Source organism: Nicotiana tomentosiformis, chromosome 2 (assembly GCF_000390325.3).
Source record: "Nicotiana tomentosiformis chromosome 2, ASM39032v3, whole genome shotgun sequence".
Classification (NCBI taxonomy): domain Eukaryota; kingdom Viridiplantae; phylum Streptophyta; class Magnoliopsida; order Solanales; family Solanaceae; genus Nicotiana; species Nicotiana tomentosiformis.
Window position 1 is genome coordinate 54,917,048 of NC_090813.1, and position 24,156 is coordinate 54,941,203.

The following is a 24,156-nucleotide window of genomic DNA, read 5'->3' on the forward strand; positions in this document are numbered from 1 at the left end:
ATATATATATATATATATATAATTATTATATTAAAGAATAAAAATATGAAATAAATATTATAGAGGGTAATAGGCCTTTTAAAAATCAACTTTGATATTAGGAGGAGAAAGATAATTTTTCAAAAATAAAGGATGAGTTTGATTCTGAAAGTAAAATTAGGGGATATAAATAATTTTCACCCAGTTATATTCACGTGAATATTCTAAAATTAAGCGAGCAGTAACTCTATGAGCTAGAACTTCATTCAATCCATAAACACGTGCAACTCCATCTACAACAGAAGCCACTTTACTTGAAAATTTAGGTAATTCGATTTTTAATAGGCCCGTTAGTTCTGTAGCTCGGGAAGAGAATACCAAAATTTAATTAAAGATTGTAGGATTTACCCGTAAAATGGTACAATTGAATTTATATGCGGTTTATAGATAAGTGAATCGATTTTATCCTAAAATGATAAATAAATTAGACAAAAATATAAGACTTAGCCTTGAAATTGAGATAAAACAACAGAAATCTTGGTTCCGAGAGCAGAGCTTCCGAAGGCTGTAATAATAATATGAATAAGTAAGAAAGTAAAGTGTTATTGATCTTTGGATAGAGTGTATGCTTGTCAGAAAATTCGTGTCCTTTACGATGATGGTAGAGCTAACTATTTATAGTTGCACATAGGGAACAAGGTCCTAGGATCAAGCCCCTCTTTAATGACAATTATGAGGGCAATTGAAGAATGTGTAATGGTAGAGAGTGAATGTCATATTCCCTGTAATGGACAATATACTTAATGTTACAGAATATTCTTCATTAAGTGCTACAGGATGGCAGGCATTTATTTAGTCTTTATGAATATTATTCTCTCCGATAATAAACAAGATCGTTACTTCGGACCCGATTATCTTATGTCTTCGGCTCCACATGTCGCTTTCTCACGCGATCATTTAATATGAACATATTTTATCCTATACAGATAGTCCCCCTGATTTTCGGTGGCATAGCCTTGTGTCCCGAAAAGTTGGTAGAGATACCCTTTTTGGCAGAAAATTCTCTGACCCCCTCTGAAAAGTTTCTGACGGTTGATTATATGTACGTCTCTCCGCATTTAATGCCCAGAACATGCATCATCCCACGATTCAGCACCACTTTTGCTGGTTATCGAGGTAATTATGGCCACGATTTTAGTTGTCTATTCCTTTACTTATATGCATCAAACTTCTTCATTTACACTTCATAATTTTCGAATCTTTCTCAAACTCTCTTTACTCAACTCGTACTTGTCTTCAACTTTATCTAACCTTCTTGTTCAAAGAGAACCCTTTTCTCCATTCTGATAACAATGGCTTCTTCTTCCAGAAACCCCAGTTCCTCAAAGAACAAAGGTAAAGCTGATGATGCCGCTCCTCCTATGATAAGCACCATTATTCCAGGAATTCTTGTCAAAACTAAGGACTTCAAAGAGAAATATCCTTCCGCTAACCCTCGCACGTGGGTTGTTGGTGTGTATCCTTCTTCCATCTTTCCTTTCAGCATTCTTTTTGTGAAGGAAGATTCCCATTGCCATGATTTAAACATCATCTCCCCTGACTTGGCAGAGCGGATAATCTTACCCAAGAAGGGCTTCACATATTTTTATACGTATCCCTTCTCTTTGGGGCCGTTCTCTTTGAGTGGGGAGCTTGACTCCGCTATTGTGGAGTTCTGCATCCATGACTAGATATGCCTGGAATAAGTAATTCCTTCTGTGTGGAGGACAATTGCTTGTCTTTGGCGTCTATGCAGGAGACAGGAGAAGAGTTAACCCTAGCTCGATTAATGAATCTTTATTCCCCCAAGATTTGTCGTGAGGGAATGATAAATTTCAGCAAACGTGGCCACCATGCTATGCTAACTAGCATGGATGATGACAACGACCGTGAGTGGATGGAACGGTTTGTTGTAGTTGCCACCAAGGGCATCATTCCGACCACGACTCCATCCTTTCCGGAATTGTGGAACAGTACTCGTAAGTTCACCATTTTTCTTTTCTTCTAGTTAAAGATCATCCCATGCTATTACTGATCCCTCTTCTTTCACTTATTTCAGCAACTCGGTGGACTCCACTGAGGGTCGAAGGCTTGGACCAATGGGTCCAAAAGATTTTGGATGTCATTACGCCCGAGACCCACACGTGGAAGGAACTGGCCCTTAAATATGGGTGGAAGGCTAAAAATCATAGTAGGTCGAACTCATCTTGTTTTTACCTTTCGTATAAGAAAACTGATTAACCTTTCTCTTCTGTTGGATTCAGGTCTACCCCACGGCTCAGTTGTCGTCCCCGAGGAAGGACGTTTTAACTGATCCTTCAGATGCGATGATGTTATTATAGGAGGACTTTGCCCGAACGGGTGTAGTCGGTACTGCATCCGGTGCAAATGCTTCTTGTCGGAGTCCCCGGTCGGAGAACAAGCAACAAAAAAGACAACGCTCCTCTGTGGCCGGGGGAAAAAATAAAAAAAATGAAGAGTGCAGCACCCGAGCCATCCTCAGATGTTATGGTGATGAGCACCGCGCCCGAGCCGGCCATAGACACCGTGGTGATCGACGATGATGGAGAAGCTAGTGATGAGAAGGCTTCTCTACATAGAAGACGACGACCTTCATCAGCTCAACAGAATGCTCAATCTGTTAAGCTAGTTATGCCAACCAAGGACGACGCCTCGGCACTATGGGGAGTATAATGTAGTGAAAGATTCTAATTCTCGCTTCTGAGTCCCAGTCACTGTTCCCGATACCACGAGGTAGGGTACCGGGTCTCTCCTGTCCTCGGTTGATGAGCAACCAATAACTAGCACTGCGCTTGCCGCAGCTGCTTCTCAACCTACAATACCATCAGCTTCATCTCCTTCTTCACCAACCTTGCCTTTGCCACCAGCAACTGCTACATCATCTCCACTGACCGTAGTAGTCCAAGGGGAGGATGTCCCTTTTCCCTAATCCCAGTTCATGGGAATTTGGGTCATAATTATTCTTCCCCTTCCAAAGATCCCCAAAGGAGGAGCGTTACCCTCTCAATTTTTATTGGATACCATCTGCTCTCCCGGCCAGTGGAACTTGCTAATTATCTGAAGCCTTTCGCTTCAGAAAAAGATAGGAATAAAATACAATCTCTCACGGGAGAGTATTTGCTGAACATTGCCATGCACAACGCAGCAGCGGTAAAATATTTTCCTCCTTTGTTGTTTCTTCTATTGTCGTTATGGTAGGGTTTTGAGTTTGCATTTTTGTTTTGCAGGCTAACTTTCTTGCTTCCGAGGGCCTTCAAAGGTTGATTCTTGATAAGGAGGAGCTTACCTCCGAGCGGGATCAATTTTTGGCCGAGCGGGATCAGATTGTTGCCCGCCTTCCGAAACTAGAAGCACGAGCTACTGAGGCTGCTAAATTGGAGGCTCGATTGCAGGAAAGCGAGCAAGAGGTAGTGACTCTTAGCCAGGAGATCGCCCCATTAAGGGTAAAATTTGAAGAAGCTAAGGCCGAATAGGTTGAAGTCCATAATGTTGTTATTGCTACATTCGATCGTGAGGCTGTCTCTACTGAAAGATTGAGTAATTTGGAGGCAGCCTTAAACTCCAAAGCTGAAGAAGTTACTGTTGCCGAGGAGAAGTATGTCCGGTTGGAGGAGAGTCATAAGAGGGTCATAGAGCACAATAAGGTTTTTAGCTCCACTGTCGTTGACCTTGATATCAGTCTCCGGGCCACCAAATCCGAGTGGGACAACCTTTCTACCGAGGTTGACCAACTTAAAGAAGAACTTCAGCGCCGAGCGGCTTTCTCTCATTATTGAAAAAACATATTCTATGTATAGCTTGAGGAGAAAAACCTTGGAATAGGCCAAAGAGGGTATCATTGACTTTGATGCCGAAATCGCTAAGGCCCGCGAGTTGGAGTCAACTGCCCGAAGGGGTCTCCCGGTCCGGCCTGATGCAAATGACTCTTCTGGTTCTGGTTCCGAGTTCTCGGGAACTGAAAAAGAACCGGAAGGTGATGATGCTGAAGGTCAAGATATTGAGTCGACGATGGATCCACCCACTTCTCCTGGGAGTGTAAATGTTTCTCTTCCTCCAGGTTCTGGAGATGCAGTAGCTTAGTTTTTGCTTTCTTTTCTTTCCCATATCTTTGTACTTGTGCCGTTTGGCACGTTTGTTGTGAATAGAAGCATTATTTTTGTTTAAGTATCGTGCAAGTTTTTCTCTTTGCGTACTTTCTGTTTAAGTATTGCTCAAGTTTTTCTCTTAGCATATTTTTTGTTTAAGCATTGCGCAAGTTTTTCTTTCTGCGTTCATTTTTCTTATGTATTCTCGCAAGTTTTCGGCGCCGAGGTATGCGAGGCTTTGGGTGTATTTTTTCCCGGTAGTATTTGGATTCCGGGCATAAGTACTTTCGAAATCAACCCTTTAACGTGAGGGTTTCATAAGATAGGGCCCTCTTATGTTTACAGTGCTCTTGAAGAGGACGTCTCCTGTTCATTATGGCACTAGCATTTGAAGTACTTGTTTAACTTTTAAATGATAAAATTAATTCACCGTTCAGACAAGAAATAAGATAGAAATAAAAGGACTTTATTTTATTCCTTTCATTTTCAAAAGTAAATAAGCATTCGTTGTTCTAAAAAGAAATTGCCATTACTTATGGCTAGCTTGTATAACTTGTTTCTACGGGACTGGCCGCACAGTCCCCGGTCCCGATGATACAACTTTATTTTCGGGTTTCATCTTCCGGTCGATGTGACAATCATTGTTGCCGTATCCTCATATCATTCCCCCCAGAGTTCGAATACGAATTCGAACATTGGAAGTCTTGCACCTTTTGAGGATTCCACTAGTGAATGGTTAGATAATCTTCAGTTCGATATCAAACTTCACTTCCCCATAGGAATTTATGCTATCGAGCCAAAGATTATCTAAAAATTCCCTAGTGGCTTGCACTTGTGAACAGTCGAGTAATCTTTTCTCGACTGCAAGCTTTACTTCCCGGTAGGAACTTTTGCTAACGAGCAAAAGACTATATAACCGCTCTATAATGGCCCTTTCTTGCGTGCCTTGTCATTTAAAGGTCTTATTTTTGCTGCTAAAGCTTCCTTCGTAGTATGTTTTCCGTTATAGCCTCGTTAAAAACCTTGCCAGAAAAACCCAATTGGGACAAAAACTGGATGAAGGAAAAAAGAGTGCAGCACATACTTTCAGTATATGCGAGGCTCATTTGCAATAGTATCTCTTTAGGTGTGCCACATTCCAGTTACTCGACAACTTTTCTCCGTCTTGATTTTCCAACTCGTGTGACCCTTTTCCGGTGACAGCTAAAACCCAGTAAGGGCCTTCCCATGTCGTACCTAGCTTCCCTGCATTGAGCTCCCTGGTGTTCTAAGTTACTTTCCTTAAAACCAAATCTCCTACTTTGAAATAACGGAGGTTGGCTCTTCGATTGTAATATCTTTCCATTCTCTGCTTTTGGGCTGCCATCCTTATATGCGCCAAGTCCCTGAGTTCATCGAGCAGCTCCAATTTGACCAACATTGCTTCATTGTTTGTTTCTTTGTTCGCCCGAAAATATCTCAGGGTAGGCTCTCCTACTTCCATTGGGATGAGGGCTTTTGCTCCGTACACAAGAGAGAAAGGAGTTTCCCCTGTGATTGACTTGGCCAAGGTCCGGTACGCCCATATTACTCCTGGCAGCTCTTCGGGCCATTTACCTTTAGTTGCTTCCAATCTCTTTTTGAGACTTTGTATAATCACCATGTTTGTTGGTTCTGCTTGACTGTTTGTGCTCGGATGGTAGGGTGATGATGTGATCCTTTTGATTTTTAAGTCTTCAAGGAACTTTGTGACCTTAGCACCTATAAATTATGTCCCGTTATCCCAAGCTATCTCTTTTGCTATCCCAAATCTGCAAATTTTCTCCCACAAGAAATCTACTACTTCACGTTCGCTGATTTTCTGATAAGGACATGCTTCAACCCACTTAGAAAAATAGTCAGTTAAAATCAAAATAAATCTTACCTTACCGGGGGTCGGTGGTAGCAGTCCGAATATATTCATCCCCCACTTCATGAATGGCCATGGTGACAAAACTGAGTGTAGTGGCTCTGCCGGTTGATGTACCAACGGTGAGTAAAGTTGACATTTATCACATTTTTGAACATATACCTTGGCGTCTTGTTCCATCCAGGGCCAGTAGTATCATGCCCTAATTATTTTTAACTCTAAGGAATCCGCGCTTGAGTGATTTCCGCAAATCCCTTCGTGGACTTCTCTCATAACATAGTTAACTTCGGAAGCTCCCAAACATCGGGCCAACGGGCCTTGGAAAGATCTTCTGTACAATTGACCTCCCTTGAAGCTGTATCGAGCTGCTTTAGTGCGCAGTGCCCGAGATGCCTTAGTATCTTCAGGCAATTTTTCGTGTTCGAGATAGTCAATGATCTCATTTCTTGACTCCCAGACCAAATTGGCCACGTTCACCTCAAAATAGTTATCCGCGTTCAATACCAAATGCATAAGTTGTACGACCGTGCCAGAGTCTGATCCCTTCATTTCCGTGGATGATCCAAGATTAGCTAGTTCATCTGCTTCCACATTCTCTTCCCTCAGGATGTGCGTAATTGACTATTCCCTGAACGGAGTGAGTAGAACCTGGACTTTCATTACGTATTGTTGCATGCATTCCTCTTTGGATTCGAAGATCCCATAGACCTGATTTACTACCAATTGGGAGTCGCATTTGATTTCTATGACCTCTGAGTCCAGTCTACGAGCCATCTCGAGCCCTACAATCAAAGATTCTTACTTTGCTTCATTGTTAGTCAGAGGAACAGTTCTTATGGCCTGCCTTAGGGTTTCTCCCGAGGGAGTGGTAAGAACTATGCCGAGCCCGGACCCCTTCACATTGGAAGCTCCGTCCGTGAACAAATTCCAAACTCCTGATGTTGATTCTAACACCATTATTTCTTCTTTGGTAGCCAAATGTAACACTCCCGGACTGATATCAGCCACAAAGTCGACCAAAACTTGTGACTTAATCGCAGTCCTATGTTTATGTTCTATGTCGAATTCACTCATTTCGACTGCCCATTTGGCCAGCCTACCTAAGAGTTCAGGTTTATGAAGAATATTTTGCAGGGAAAAAGTGGTCACCACAACTATCAGGTGGTATTGGAAATAAGGCCTTAGTTTTCGAGCGACGACTACGAAGGTTAAGGCCAGTTTTTCTAGATATGGGTAGCGAGTTTATGCTCCCATCAAAATTTTACTTACATAATAGATAGGAGATTGCGTACCTTCATCCTCACGGACTAAAATGGCACTTACTGCTACCTTCGAAACCACTAAGTAGATCAGTAGTTGTTCGCCTTCCTTCGATTTTGACAGTAATAGAGGACTTGACAAATAACTTTTCAAATCCTGCAAAGCGTGTTGACATTTCGGAGTCCATTCAAAGTTATTCTTCTTTTTGAGGAGTGCAAAGAAATGATGGCATTTTTCCGAAGATCGGGAAATGAATCTGCTCAGAGCGGCCAGTCTTCTTGTTAGCCTCTGAACCTCTTTTATGCTTGATAGTAGGTCCAAGATGTCTTCGATGGATTTAATATTTTAGGGGTTAAACTCGATCCCCCTTTGAAACACAAAGAATCCTAGGAACCTGCCAGAGCTGACCTCGAATGCACACTTCTCGGGGTTAAGCTTCATGTTGTGTTTCCTTAAGATGTCAAAGGTTTCTTGCATGTGTTTAAGATGATCACCTGCATTCAAAGACCTAACCTTCATATTATCTATGTAAACCTCCACAGTTTTCCCTATTTGTTTCTCAAACATTTTGTTTACAAGCCGTTGGTAAGTGGCTCCGCGTTTTTAGCCCGAAAGGCATCACATTATAACAATATGTGTCAAAGCTCGTTACGAACGAAGTTTTTTCCTGATCCTCCGGGTTCATCTTAATTTGGTTGTACCCGAAATAAGCATCGAGGAAACTCATTAACACATGCCCGGTCATCGCATCGACCATTTGATCAATGTTTGGAAATTGGAATGAATCTTTTGGGCACGCCTTATTTAAATCTTTATAGTCTACGCACATGCGAAATTTATATTTCTTCTTTGGAACTACTACTACATTAGGTAGCTAGTCAGGATACTTTACCTCTTGGATTGAACCGATATCAAGCAAGTGAGTTACCTCTTCTTTGACAAATTTATTTCTGACCTCGGCAATAGGACATTTTTTCTGTCTTACCGGAGGGATGTTAGGATCCAGCCTTAGTTTGTGCACGACCACTTCTGGCGGGATACCTGTCATATCCGCATGCGACCACGCAAAACAATCGATATTAAATTTAAGAAATTCGATAAATCCGGACATGAGCTCGGGGTTTAGTCCTGTCCCCAAGTGGAACTTCCTGTCCAAAAACTTTTCAAACAACGTGACTTGTTCAAGTTCTTCCGCTGTGGTTTTTGTTGCATCCGTTTCTTTTGGTACCTGGAAATATCTTGGTACCTGATAGGATTCTGACGACTCCTCCCCATGGTTGACTTCGCTCGGCTCGAAAGCAGGCACCAGTTCCTGTAATTGCTATGTTGCATGCTCCTTCCCTTTGCTACTGGAAACTGAGATTGCATTCATCTCCCTTATTGTCGGTTGGTCACCTCTTATTTGTTTAATTTCCTCAGGAGTTGGAATTTCAGCAACTGATGATATATTGATGGCACAACCTTCATCTCGTGCAACCACAGCTTCCCCAGAATAATATTATAGCTCATATCGCCATCCACCACCTCAAAAAGGGTCGTCTTCATCACCCCCTCGGCATTTATGGACAACATGATCTCTCATAGGGTTGTCACGCTCGCTAGGTTGAATCCGGCGAGGAGTTTCGTGGCCGGAATGATACTTCCGGTGAGCTTGGCTTGATCCAACACTCTTCATTAGATGATATTGGCCGAACTTCCTGGGTCCACCAAAAAATATTTAATTTTAAAATCTAAGATATTTAAAGAGATTATCAATGCATCGTTGTGCGGCAGCAACAATCTATCTGCGTCTTCCTTCGTGAAAGTAATGTCATCCTCAGTGACTTTTCAGAGTCATTTACTGTGGATCACTGATACCTTTATCTTTTTTGCCGCCGAAAATGTCACACCATTAATCTCGTTCCCTCCAAAAATCATATTGATCATCAGGCGTGGGCAATCTTTTCCTGCTTTTGAAGGTTCTGCATTATCACGATTGCGGCCATAGTTGTTTTTAGCCCAGTCGCTTAAAAATTCTCTGAGATGGACGTTTTTCAGCAATGTCTCCACCTCCTCGCGCAGATGCCGACTGTACCCTGTCCGATAACTGTTGGTCCCATGGTATTCACACCACAAATTAGGATCCATTTGGCTGGGATCAGATCTCATTAGCTTCAGGAACCGTGCTTTTTTAATGTTCCTCATAGCCGACACCAGCTCCACTACGCTGACATTGAAATTGTATCCGGAAAACCTGGGTAGGAATAATATCGAGAACCCAATGCCTCCTTGTCCTGCAATGACCTGTTATTCTGGCCGCGATCAGCTCTCCTATCGGTAGCGAATCTATCCTCTGTCACATCCTTTGGCTCGTTCATAAGACAAAAACCGACTCCTTGAATACCGTCGATCTGTGTCGAAATCATCCTTCAATTTCTCCTTATTATTTTCCCAGTCCCGGCCTTTTCTTGACGCCAAAAAGCCGAGCTGATCATCTTCAATTCTTTTCTTTGACTCGTACCGGTTGTGAACATCCGCCCATGTTGTTGCCTGAAACTCGAGCAGACTTTTTTTCAATTTTCGAGAAGCATCGAAACTTTTTGGATTCAGCCTTTTAGTAAATATTTTGCTGCCCATTCGTCTGGTACGACCGAGAGCAACATCCTTTCTTTCTGGAATCTAGTCACGAACTCCCGCAACAATTCGGATCCTCCTTGTGCAATCTTGAATATATCGGCCTTTCAGGCCTATACCTTTATGGACCCGTGTGATGACCTAAAATGTTATCTTTAAATTTAATAAGTAATTATAAGTTCTAAGACCTTGAAAAGCACCATTTATCCTTCCTCGACTTGCGTGCACAATCCGTAAAATTTTCTGGAAAGTTTTTATGTGAAATATGAATTAAAATATGAAATAGAGCTTTAAAATTCAAGCGAGTTGACTTTGGTCAACATTTTTAGCAAACGGACCCGGATTAGTGTTTTGACAGTTTTGGTAGCTCCGAATCGTGATTTGGGACTTGGGCGTATGCCCGGAATTTAATTTAGAGGTCTCTAGCTTAAGTTATGACCATTTAACGGAACTAGCAATTTATAGGCTAAAGATTTCCAAGTTTGACCATGGGGTTGACTTTTTGATATCGGGGTCAGAATCCGATTCAGAAAATTGAAATAGCTCCATTATGTCATTTATGACTTGTGTGCCAAATTTAAAGTCATTCCGGATTCATTTAACATGTTTTGGCACAAGATTTGTAAATTAAAAAGTTTGGAAACTCAAAAGATCGAATCGAGGTGTGAATTATAATTTCAGCATCGTTTGACGTGATATGAGACCCCGAGTAAGTCCGTATAATGTTTTAGAACTTGTTGGTATATTTGGTTGAGATCCCGAGGGTCTCGGGTGGATTTTGGGTGGTCAACGGAATTTAATTTTGGCATTTCAAGAACGTTCGACGTCGTTTCTTCAAGAATAAGTTGTATCCCATTAAGCAAATGAATTCCAAATTCAGTTTTGATGGAAGCATTAGATCCGTATTGAAATTTTGGAGCCATAGCAAAAATAATCGTCGAATTCGGACATCGTATGAGAGAGTTATGCCCATTTTCGTGTTGGGAAAGATTTTTTGTAGCCGCCAGCGCCCAGGGTAGCGTGGGGCGCTAGCCCTGGCGCTGGGAATTATTGGTGTTCTGGAAAGTGCGCCACAGGCAGCGCCCCACGCTACCTGTGGCGCTCGAAAATGCCAGAAACCCCATAAAACAGGGAGTTTAGCCATTTTACTCATTTTTGAGTTTGGGGAGCTCGATTTAGGCGATTTTTGGGAGATTTTTGCGGGAAAAAATTGGGGTAAGTGTTCCTTATCCTATATTGATTATATTTTATGATTCCATACTCATTTACATCATGAATCCATGAATTTATTGAAGAAAAATCAGATTTTTACAAAACCTTCCAAAAATATAAAACGAAGATTCGAAGGTCAATCCGATGTCGGAATTTGATAATTTTTGTATGGTTGGACTAGTCTCGAAATGGGTGTTCGGATTTAGTAAGTTTTTCCGAGATTTGAGATGTGGGACCCACTGTCAATTTTTAAAGTGAATTTCAGATTTTTATCCGGAAAATTAGTAAATTCATATGGAATTAATTCCTACGATTTGTATTGAGTATATCGAATTATTTGTGAATATATTTGAAGCTTTTGGAGACAAATTTAAAAGAAAAAGCTGTGGTCGAGTAATTTATTGGAATTTGCATAGCGAGGTAAGTGTCGTGTTTAACCTTGACTTGAGGGAATAGAACCCTTAAATTATTTGTTATGTGAAATGCATGTGAACGACGTATAGGCGAGGTGACGAGTGTCTATACGTCGTCAAATTAATTATTTGCATAATTATTTGAAAATCATAAATTGTTCTAAGACACGAATTAATTGTTATAATAATTATTTCTTTCCTATTCCTTGACAAATATTAATTCTTGAATTTTTGCAATAATTGTTACTTGCTATTTGATTTATGTGTATTAATTGCTACTTGACATTTAGCATATTAAATATTAAACTGTCTATTTTCTCCCCGATTTTTATAATAAATTGCTAATTGTCATTGCTTGTTTCATAATTAAATCATAACTATTGAATGCTTGTTGTTTTAAAATTTTATGTTAATTGTTGTATTTATTGGGGCAATTTATTCTATAAGAATTGGTAAATGAATATATTGGAGGATCGGGTTGCACGCCGTAACAGACTTGTTTAAAAGTCCATATTTGAGGATCGGGTTGCACGCCGCAACAGACTTGTTTAAAAGTTCATATTGGAGGATCGAGTTGCACGCCGCAACAGACTTGTTTAAAAGTCCATATTGGAGGATCGGGTTACACGCCGCAATAGACTTATTGAAAAGTCTATATATATACTTGATTGAAATAAATATATGACATACTTGATTAAAAGGAAAATATTGGGAGAACGGGTTGCACGCTGCAACAGAATTGAATGTGAATATATTGTGAGAGCGGGTTGCACGCTGCAACAGAATTTATGGAAATGATAATTGGTTATAACTGCTGAGTTGGCTTCAACTATTATAAATGAGTTACCTGATTTATTTCTATTATTGATTTTGTTACTAATATTGCGTACAGGTTAATGTAAGTGAACCGCCTTAGCCTCGTCACTACTTTGTCGAGATTAGGCTCAGCACTTACCAGTACATGGGGTAGGTTATACTGATACTACACTCTGCACTTCTTGTGCAGATTTCGGAGTTGGTCCCAGCGGCGTACCATAGACTTGCTCGGATTTCAGCTACTCAGAGGAGACTTGAGGTATAACTGCACGGCATTCGCAGTTCTGAAGTCCCCGTCTACTTTACCTTAGTTGTGTGTTTATTTTCAGACAACTTTATTTTATTCAGACCTTTATTTTTATTATTCTAGAAACTTGTGCACTTGTGACACCAATTCTGGGATGGTATTTAGACGCCGTTATTTTTATGGATTATTCACTATATTTCATACCTTACTTCCGCATTTGTTTCTTTATTATTAATAAATTTAAAAATTATTTTAAAATGGATAATATTATTTTAACGTTGGCTTGCCTAGCAAGTGAAATGTTAGGCGACATCACGGTCCGAAGTTGGGAAATTCGGGCCGTGACAACCCGTCATGAGCCTTAATGAAAGAATCCGCGAGCATCTCGAAGGAATCTATGGAATGCTCGGACAAGAGTAAATACCATGTTAGGGCCCCCTTCGTGAGGGTCTCTCCGAATTTCTTCAATAAGACTGACTCAATCTCGTGTGGAGCCAAATCGTTTCCCTTCACCGTCGTTGTATAAGTGGTGATATGCTCCTGAGGATCTGAAGTCCCATCATACTTTGGCACGTTTAGCATTTTGAACCGCTTCGGGATCAACTCTGGTGACGCGCTTGGTTTGAACGGTAGTTGGGTGTACTTTCTTGAATCCGGTCCTTTCAATATTAGTGGTGCGCCCGAAATTTGATCCATTCAGGCCTTTATTTCCCTCATAAGCCGCATAAGTTCAGTTTTAAAGGGATCATTCTCATTGTTGTTACCGGATCCGCTACCGTTCACCCGACCGTGTCAAAGCCGACTTTGCCCCTCGAGGTGTTGTTATTGACCCTCTATGTTGTTTGATTTGCCGAAGTACCAGAAGGAACTGACCTAGTCCATTCGCGTTGTTGGAAGCATCCGACAATGCCTGCCTTAATTCCGTCATGACATGATCTTGTCGCGAGAGATGGCCTATTATGGGCCTTTTGTTGCTCCCTCAGGATCCTTACTGTTTCAACGACGTGCTCATATTCAGCATCATTAGGAGTTGCCTCTCGAATATGTCGTGGATATTGCCCACCGTGAACCGGCGTGGCCTCATCCCCCTCGTTGCGGGTATCACTGATGGAATCTTCGTGCCGAGGCTGATTTACTTGGGCCTCAACGTTGTGTGCGATGTTGACATCGTTATCTCTCATTTTTAATGATTTTTGCTAAGAACAAAGAATCAAACAAGTTAGTACTAGATGCAAATATCAATTCAATTACACGGCAGTGGGCGCCAAACTGTTTACCCGTAAAATGGTGCAGTTGAATTTATACGTGGTTTATAGACAAGTGAATCGATTTGATCCTAAAATGATAAATAAATTAGACAAGAATGTAAAAATATAAAACAACAAAAATTTTGGTTCCGGGAACAGAGCTTCCGGAGGCAGTAATAACAATATGAATAAGTAAGAAAGTAAAATGTTATTGAGCTTTGGATAGAATATAGTGTATGCTTGTCAGAAAATTCGTGTCTTTTACAATGATGGCATAACTCACTATTTATAGTTGCACCTAGGGAACAAGGTCCTAGGATCAAGCCCCTCTTTAATGACAATTATGAGGGCTACTGAAGAATGTGTAACGGTAGGTAGTGAATGTCATATTCTCTGTAACGGACCATATACTTAATGCATAAGAATATACTTCATTAAGTGCTACCGGGTGACAGACATTTATTTCGCCTTTATGAATATCATTCTCTCAAATAACAAACGAGATTGTTGCCTTCGGACCCGATTATCTTCTGTCTTCGGCTCCACGTGTCGCTTTCTCACGCGATCATTTAATATTGAGTAGAGATCTAGAAGGATCAGATTAAAAAACTAGATACGATAGAGTATCACATTAAATTGCCAAAGAGTCAAAATTCCTCTTATTAAATACATTGTATTCAAAGTAATGCTTTTGATAATGAAAAAGAGAATGTGAAGTTCTTTTCATATCCGCCAATATAAATATTCAAAAGTATGATGATTGGTCAACGAATAAAAGGACCACGTAGCGCTTTGGATGATGGCTCGACTAACAATATAACGTCCATGAAAACAAAAATCAAAATTTATTATCTACTATCTGAAGAGTCAAATATTCTACAAATTCTAAGTTATCATTAAGTTAAGGGAGAATACATAGTTTGCCTCCTGAGTTTGAGGTCAAATTCCTTTATCACACTTCTCGAACACCGAAAATATTTTATAGATTAAATATTTATTTAATTAAGTGTATGTCAGGCACCAATGAAATTGTAAATGTAAAAGGATATATGATTGTGATTTGCGAATCATATATATAGTTTCGCTTGTGCAAGCAATATTACAAATATATGCGAGAAAACACCTCTAAAAATACAGGAAGTAAGAACAATGAGACTTTTAACTTGAGATTATATTCTTCTCCCCTTTCACTTCAACGGCTTAGCTTCTCTCAGTCAAGTTTACGCAATGAATTTTGAATACCGAATGATAAAACCCGAAAAAAGAAAAACTAATTAAGAATATACTATAAGTTATTGAAAATTGAATGCATAAAACTAGAACCGCTCCTTGTTTTTGTACTAGTTAGCTAGAGATTGTGGGGTAATTGATAAAGATTAAAGATGAATAATAGTATTCTCACACGACATTAAGTATCAAATCCTTTCCATTGCTTAATACACACCTTTTTCTCAAATGCCTTCTTTCAACTATCATTTTTTTAATTTGGGTTTGAAAGGGAAATGGGGGAGGGGGTAAATAGGAGGAAAATTGAAGTACTCTTACCAATAAGATGAAAATTTAAGTAGCAACCAACGAGCTGACTAAGATTTTGATTACCAACTATCACTTATTCTAATCAGCCAAAAACCTCGAGGAAAGTCGCACTTTTCTATATTCTAAAAAGTTACATGTTGTAGTGTAATAGTAATAAACTATTCTTAATCTTACAATGGATTTCAAATTGACTTTTTGCTGTACATATATAATAAATAGTATTAACAAGATACTCTCTCTATTCATACCACAATTGCGTACGGTTCTCAAAGGTTGACTTGACCATCAATAATCAGAGTACACAAGAACATATGCTAGCTACTCCTATTCTTTAAAAAAAAAAAAGTCATAGTAAAACTGTTATTCCAAAATTTATCAAGTTGTTTAACTCTGAAACGCATAAGAAATTCAATAATAATGAATAAACTTCAACCAGATAATTATTATCCATCTCAAGTACTTGACTCTCATATGATACATATTTGAAGTTTGCAATCTTTTGATAAGGCAATGAAGCAAAACCTCTATACTTACGAACTTATTAAGTTTACTATTCAACCTTTCACATATGTCGAAGACGTGACTATGATCACTCGATTCTGCTATTTAATTAATAGCACTGGATATTTTGGTGGTGGGCAGGCGAAGAATCGTTTAGGCGTAAGCGAGAGAACAAAATTACCAATTAGAATTTCTCTTGTTAAATATTGCATTCCATAACGCTTTTACTAACGAAAAAGAGAATGTGAGGTTCCTTTCAAAGTAAGGTGATTGTTCAGTGAGTACAAGAACCATATATAAAGTAGTAGTTTACATGATAACTCAATTTTAGAGATCAGTAATAATAAAATCGTTCATGAAAACAAAAAAATAAAAATTTAAACTTATCTAAATTTATTTCACTATGTGCTGGCAAGCAAAGGCTCAAGACGCTTTTTATTGAGCGACTTGATTGTAGAAATATTTTTTACACTAACAATGTATAGAATTTAAACTCATATGTTATATTTTTGTTTGTTTATAACTACTTTTTATGTGCTTACTAATAAATTTATAATTTTTGTTTATCCTCAAAATCGGATAACAATTAAATTTGTAAGTGGTTTTAACGATACGGGGAATAATTTAATATAAAACGATAAATTGGATTAAAACGAACAAATAGAAATACGGTAAATTCAAACCACGCGAGGAAGATGTCTTCAGCCTTAGTGAGCTTTTTGTCCTAGATCCGGGCTCACAATGGTCAATATTGATGAATGAAAGAAAAACTTAGAATAACAATGAAAATAATAGTATATTGCTTTGGAATGCGTGTTACAACGTGCTTAATGAATTATCAGACCCCCCTTTATATAGTAGGGGAATCCTACTCTAAGTATAACTCTATAAAAGGTAAAAAAAAAAATCTTCTGTTTAATTGATTGTCGGTTCTACATCGATACGTGCCGAGATCCACGCCGTGATATCTGGCCGGTCACGGATATTACGGCCTCCTATTGGCCGCACTTGATTATTCGGAGACGCTCTCCGAAGTCCTTCAGGTTTTAGGTCGGTCTCGAATCATGATCCCTATATTATCGAGGGTAGATGGTCGGTCCCCGTACTCTGACTCGAGGATATCCTTGCTTCGATTCCGATCTTTCGCAATCATATCTTGAGCTCGTTTTACCCTGTTGGAGGCCGGAGTATATCATGAGCCCGATTTTTATCCGTACACAATTTTACTTTTAAACAATGTTTTTGTTCACTATCAACCAGAATATACAATCCGTTGTCTGCTTTCTTGCAGATTACAAGAAGAACCTAAAACAGGATACGTATTAGTTAGTTACCAATTTTATGTGCAATGACGTTCAATATATTCTATTGGTTTGGACACGAAAGTGGCATCTGCAACCGTGAGATCGATGAGCTGTTGATTCTCTTCTCTTAGCTTTGCTGACACATAAAATTTCTCTTAAGGTACGTACCTATCTATTTGAATGAATTGGCGTGGAGTGGGGGAAGAAGCAAGTGACTAATAAAGACTAAATTTCAAATAATGGACTAATTACCAAGTAAGGAAAAAAGAAAAGAAAAGAAAAGAACAATAATTTAAGCGCTAGAAGGAGGGCTTGAACCTCCGACCTTGTGGTTAACAGCCACACGCTCTAACCAACTGAGCTACTCCAGCTGCTGTGGTCAGACAATGCTTTTAATTCTTAATATACACTATATATTATTTGTTTAGACCAAAATCTATGAAATTTATTTTCTAAATTGGGCTCCTTGGATAATTATGAATCTTTTGTTTTTTTCACTTTTGTTCCTCTTTTATGTTATTTGACAAGAAATTGTCTCACTAATCAATACTCTCCAAAATTCAGAAACTACTTTAAATGAATTAATGGAGAAAAACGCAACCGAAGAAAGTCTATTTTTTTTCTTGGCAGAATAGCCTTGTAGACACTTATAGTTGTTCGCGTTTGTCATCCATGTCCCTATACTTAATGAAGTTTCATCTAGACACTTATAATTGTTCAAAGTCAGTATTTTAAACTTCTCTAACTATTGACCAAGTCTATGTGGCAATTTAATTGCTAAACTGGACAAAATATTTGTATTTCACGCGTATAAGGAGCGTGAATATAAAAATTTAAATAAAAAATGATTAAAATAAGGGAAAAAACGAAAAACAAAAACAAAAAAACAAAAATTCAAATTAGAGAAAAGAAAGAAAAGGTCAAAGTTTGTTTTTTCTCTTTCACTTAACGTTCTACTCCACCTCCCCCCACCCCCCTCCTAACCCCAAATCCCATTTTTTTCTATTTCCCTACCTTTTCACGTTTTTCCTCCTCCCCCATTTTAAGCCAAAACCCATTGCAACAACCTTCCCCACCACCTTTTCATCTATAAGTGACATCCCTCATCACCACAGATCCAAAACTTCTGATCAGCTTAGTTGACCGTGTTGGCTTTTTCAGCCATGTCAAGAAGACCCAGATCTTGGTAACCTTTGAATTGGAATAACTTTTGCCAAAAATTTAATGGACGTTAAGATTGTACCCACAATTTATTCTTTTTGGTGCCTTGCTCTATGGAGATAATGAACAGGAAGTGGAAGAAAGCTAAAGATGTGATTTTTTTTCTTTCCTTAAGAGGATTTTGGAATTCTTTATTAATGACGTAGGGACTAATACAGAGCGGGTTTTCCGGCCGGTGATGTTGCTTGTTGTTCTATATCCCTGGTCCGCTCGTTTTTTGGTTTTGGGCGAGGAGACCGGCAACCAATGGTTAAAGGGGAGGGGGAAGCAGAGGAAAAGAAGGCATAGAGGGTGGTGGTTGATTCCGCAAGAGGAAGAGAAGGAGAAGGAGAAGTAAAAATAATATTTTATAAAAATAAATAATGGCATGGTTTAATTTAGCTGAGGTGGATCCGATATATCCTCCATGTCTACTCGAGTGAGCAGCACGCAGTTGTTTACCCGTAAAACTGTACAGTTAAATTTATACATAGTTTCTAGACAAGTGAATTAATTTGATCCTGAAATAATATAATAATTAAAAAAATACACAATACTTAGCCTTAAAATATAGATGAAATAACAAAGATGATGATTACGTGAATACGTTTCCCGAACAGATCAATAATGAGATCTAAAAGCAAGAAAGTGAAATTGTATAAAGCTTTGTATAGAATATCGTATATGTTCTTACCAAGAAATTCGTGTCCTTTACAAGGGTAACTGAGCTCACTATTTATAGTTATGCCTAGGGAAAAGGGTCCTAGGATCATGCCCTCCTTTAATGCCAATCATAAGGGTCATTGATGAAGATGTAACGTTGAGTATAAATGCCAAATTCTCTGTAACAGACCGTCGCTCTTAATGTTGTAGAATATTCCTTAGTAAATGCTACCGGGCACAGAGCATTTAATACACTTTTATGAACGTTATCCATTCCGGTGACAAGCGCAATGGCTGTGTTTAGTCCTCAACAATCCTATCTTGGATTCCACGTGTCCTCCTTTTAGTCAGCCATGTGTCATATCATATTTTACCCTATACAGATAGTCCCCCTGCTTTCCGGTGACATAACTTTGTGTTACCGAAAAGTTGATAGAAATACTTTTTTGGCGGGAATTACTATAACTCCCTCTGAAGGTCTCTGACAGTTGATTAGACGGATGTCTCTCTGTATTTTAATGCCCCTAACACGTGTCATCCCTGATTCAGCACAGCTTTTGCCGATTATCGAGGTAATCATGGCCATGAATTTAGCCGCCAGAATTTTACTTATACGTAACTTTCTTTTCCTTTACGTTTCACAATTGCTTGAGTTTTTGATTTGCATCCTTGTTTTCCATCCCTTTCCTAATTTTCTTCAAACACAAACTCTTTACCTTCTTCTTTTCCGATGGCTTCTTCTTCCAAACATGGTGGTTCTTCAAAGAATAAGAACAAAACCGGGGACTCCATTCCTCTAACAGTGGATTCCATCATCCCAAGGAGGCTTAGTACTTCTAAGAAATTTGAAGAGAAATTTCCTACTGCTAAGCCTCGTACATGGGTTGTTAGTAGGTACCCTTCTTTCATTCGTCCTTCCAGTATTCATGTTGTGAAGGAGGACTGTCGCTGCAATGAGTTGTAAATCATTGCTCCTGATCTATCGGAGCAAGTGACCCTTCCCAAGGAAGGTTTTACATATTTTTTCACGTATCCCTTTACTTTGGTTGCGTTTTCTTTGAGCGGAAAGCTTGATTCCGTGATTACGGAGTTTTGCCTTCGCTACCAGGTAAATTGGCGCAAGTAAGTCCTTCAATGTGGAGGACAATCGCCTGCCTCCGACACTTGTGCCAAGAAACTAGAGAGGAGCTAACCTTAGCTCATGTGATGAATCTCTATTCCCCCAAAATCTTCCACAAGGGAATGATAAATCTTTGCAAGCATGGCCACCATGCTTTGTTGTCTAGCATTGATGATGACAACGACCATGGGTGGATGGAATGGTTCGTTGCAGTTGCCACCAATGACATCATTCCGATAACGGCTTCATTTTTTCCGATTGCTTGGAACTGCACTCGTAAGTTCTTTGTATAATATTCCTCTTACTAGATATTTTTTTATGGCCATATCATCTCTTTACCCTCTGCATGTTTCAGCAACTCGATGGCTCCCACCGGTGGTGGAAAGTTTGAACCAGTGGGTTTAGAAGATTTTGGACGTCACAACGCCCGAAACTCATTCATGGAAAGAACTGGCCCTTAAGTACAGGTGGAAGGCCAAAAATCATGGTAACTTTAATTTACCTTGCTTCCATTTTTGTATATGAAGAACTTGGTTGAACCCTTCTGACTTTGTTCATAAAATTAGGTCTACCTGCAGGTTCTGTTGTTGTCCCCGAAGAGGATATTCTGGCCAATCTTGCTGATGCAGTGAGGTTGCTTCAAGAAGCACTTACTCGAACAGGTATCTCTGGGCTTGTTTCTGGTGCAAATATTTCTTTACGGAGTCCCCGTCCGGAAGATAAACAAACAAAGAGAAAATGCTTCTCCGGTCGGGGACTCCGTAAAGAAATATTTGCACCAGAAATAGGCCCGAAGATACCTGTTCGAGTAAGTGATTCTTGAAGAAGTTGTTGATGAGGGAGCTTCTTTATACAGAAGGCGACGATCCTCATCATCTTAACAGGATGCTCAACCTGTTGAGATAGTTGCACCAACTTAAGACAATGTCTCAACACTTTGGGGAGAATCTGATTTAGTAGAATATGCCAACTCCCCGCTTCCGGACCCTAATTGTTGTAATCGGTGCTGCGAGGCTGAGTATCGGGTCCCTGTCGTCTTTGGCTGGCAAGCATCAAACAACCAGCACTGCATTGGATGCAGTTGTTTCTCACTCTTCAACTCCATCATCTTTATCTCCACCTTCACCAATACCAGCAACTGCTATATCATTTCCATCTTCGTCTACTCTCCCACCAGTGGTTGCTATACCATCTCCATCGGCCGCACCTGACCATGAAGAATGTGTTCCTCTTCCACAGTCCCCAGTTCATGAAATTTTTGGGGCAAAATTATGCTGCTCCTTTTGAAGATCCCCAAAGGATTAGGAACATCACTCTTTCGGTCTCTACCGGGAGCAACCTGCTATCACGGCCGGTGGAGCTTGCTAATTACCTGAAGCCTTTGGCTTTAGAAAAAGACTGGGGAAAGATTTAGACACTCTCGGAAGAGTGTTTGTTGAATAATGTTATGCATAATACCGCAGCAGTACGTTCCTTCCTTCCTCTATTATTTCTTCTACTTTAAACGAATGTATTCTAAATTTTACCTCTTCTTATTTTATATGCCAACTTTCTTGCTTCTGAGGGCCTTCAAAAGTTGATTCGTGAGAAGGAAGAACTTACTTCTGAACGGGATCAGCTTTTGGCAGAACGGGACCAGACTGTTCTCCGCCTCTCAGAACTGGAAACCAGAGCTGCTGATGCCGTTGTTTTGGAGGCTCGTTTTCAGCAAAGCGAGCAAGAAGTGGTAACCCTTGATAAGTAGGGATTTTGACCGCTTATTTGCTCTCTTTTACTTGCATTTTAGCTCAAAAATGCTTAAAGGTATTTCCGGGAACTAATAAAATGTGCTTTCGTGCAGGAATATTGAGAGACAAGCCAAAGAAGTCAAAATCAATTCATAAAGGAGTCAAAAATAAAAAAGGACCAAAACAAGGCAAAAAGGCCCACAGTGCGGACCGCACAATACTGTGTGCGGCCGCAGAACAATGCAACATCACTGTCAGATGTCCTTTAGAGTATGCGGACCGCACAATTATTATGCGGCCGCAGAAGAGGAGATTCAGAGAGTTAGTTTTTGGGGAGGATGAAGATATGCGGACCACACCATAATTATGCGACCGCAAGATGACAAGTGCGGCCGCACTCATAATTGTGCGGTCCACAGAAGAGAAGAATCAGAGAGCCATGTTCCAGTCCAAGTTCAAGTGTGCGGCCGCACTCAGAATTGTGCGGTCCGCACAATCAAATAAAGTGCGGCCGCATCCCACTTTTATACGACCGCAGAAGGCCCAATTGACTAGTCAAGCTCAGAGTGCAGACCGCACACAGAATTGTGCGGTCGCACAACCTCCGCATGAGCATTTTTGTCAGATATTTTCAGCTTAATATAAATAGAATTTTTTGTCATTTTAAGGTAAGTTTTATTTTGGGAGAGCACCTGAGCCGTTTTTCTTTACTTTTTTGAGTAATATTGTACTAGATTAGCTTCTAAACATTAGATTTTCTTTCCCTAATAAATTATTATACATTCTATCTTAATTTCTTCTTGTATTTCTTCATTTTTTATGAGTAGCTAAATTTCTAGCTGGGGTTGTGGCCAAACCCTAGTGTGGGTACTTAATGGGTGTTTGATTTAGGACTTTTTTGTGATTGGGTTAATGATATTTAGCCTAGTTCTTGCTTGAATTCAAGAATTAATGGTTGCAAATATTGATTCATGCCTAATTGACTTAGTCTCTACTTGAGAAAAAGAGACTAAGTTTAGGAAAACTTGGCTAACAAGAAATTGGGGTGAACTCAAGAAATTGATAGACCCAATTTAAAGGGTTGAATCTAGAGATAGTAAGACCCGACTTGAGCATTTATTACTTATTTTGTGCAATACCCAAATTGGGCAAAATCACTCAAACTAATAAGATGTATAGAGTGGGTAATTGCGTGTGATTACTATATTACAACCCCGACCAATCAAACTTGCCCTAGAGTTTACAATTCATTAGGTAACCACCTAGGTGGAAGTCACGACCCTAGATATTTTATCATTTGGAAAATAACCAAAACCAAAAATATTATCTTCTAGTTTTATAATTGCAATCAATAGTTTAAAGTAGAAGTAGAAACAACAAACAAGAATGTGGAAGTGTAATCTAAGGCATATCGTATAATTACATTAAATATATACCTAATCCCAATTCTAACTCCCTGAAAATTCGACCCCGACTTGCGTTGGATTTTGTTATTGCTTCGACCGCCTCACTACCTATATTTGTGGTGTGAGTTTGGGCGACATCAATTTTTTAACCAAGAAATTGGGTCGCTGAGGGTTAGATTTGATGCGGCCAAAGCCAAAAAGGCAGAAGTCCAGAACGTTATTCTTGCTGCAACCGACCGCGAGGATGCCTCCGCTGAAAGAGTGATTAACTTAGAAGCAGCCTTGAACTCCAAAAGTGAAGAGCTTGCTGTTGTGGAGGAGAAATATGCCCAGCTGGAAGAGAAGTACAGTAAAACTATAGAGCATAATATGCTCTTTAGTTCAACTGTCTGTGAGCTCGATATCAGCCTCCAATCTGCTAGATCCGCCCGGGAAAACCTTTCCGCCGAGGTCACTCAACTCAAATAAGAACTTAAGCGCCGAGCAGCTTCCCTCATTGTTGAAAAAAACTTATTCCATGTATAGCATGAGGAGAAAAACCTTGGAAGAGGCCAAAGTTGGCATCATCGATGTTGATGCCGAAATTTCTAAGGCCCAAGAGCTTGAGTTGGCTGCAAAAAAATGGACTCCCGGCGCAATCTGATGCTCCAGGTTCTTTCGATTCCAGTTCTGAGTTTTTGAAAACTGAAGAAGGATCGGAAGGCGATGAGGCCGAAGGCCAAACTACTCTTTCCGACAATGCGGATACTTCTCTTCCTCCTGGTCCCGGAGGCGCTACAATTTATCTTTTTCTTTTTTTTCTCATTTTGTACTTGTAACGTTTTAACCCATTCTTGTGAATAAAGACATACCTTTTATTGAAATATCATTCAAGTCTTA

At 39.7% G+C, this 24,156-nt stretch overlaps 1 protein-coding gene and 1 non-coding gene across 2 annotated transcripts; both read right to left on the reverse strand.

Moving 5' to 3' along the window:
* Positions 1-5,391: 5,391 nt before the first annotated feature.
* Positions 5,392-5,766, reverse strand: LOC138904830 (uncharacterized). The gene has a single exon (XM_070193332.1). It carries the CDS (start codon positions 5,764-5,766, stop codon positions 5,392-5,394), a length of 375 nt encoding a protein of 124 aa, XP_070049433.1.
* An 11,692-nt stretch (positions 5,767-17,458) lies between these two features.
* On the reverse strand, positions 17,459-17,532 carry TRNAN-GUU (transfer RNA asparagine (anticodon GUU)). Its single transcript has one exon. It is a non-coding gene; the product is annotated as a tRNA-Asn (tRNA).
* Between the last annotated feature and the right edge of the window lie 6,624 nt (positions 17,533-24,156).

Excerpts from the sequence above, each read along its gene's own strand:
- LOC138904830 (XM_070193332.1), bottom strand. The coding sequence starts at position 5,766 with ATGGTGATTATACAAAGTCTCAAAAAGAGATTGGAAGCAACTAAAGGT.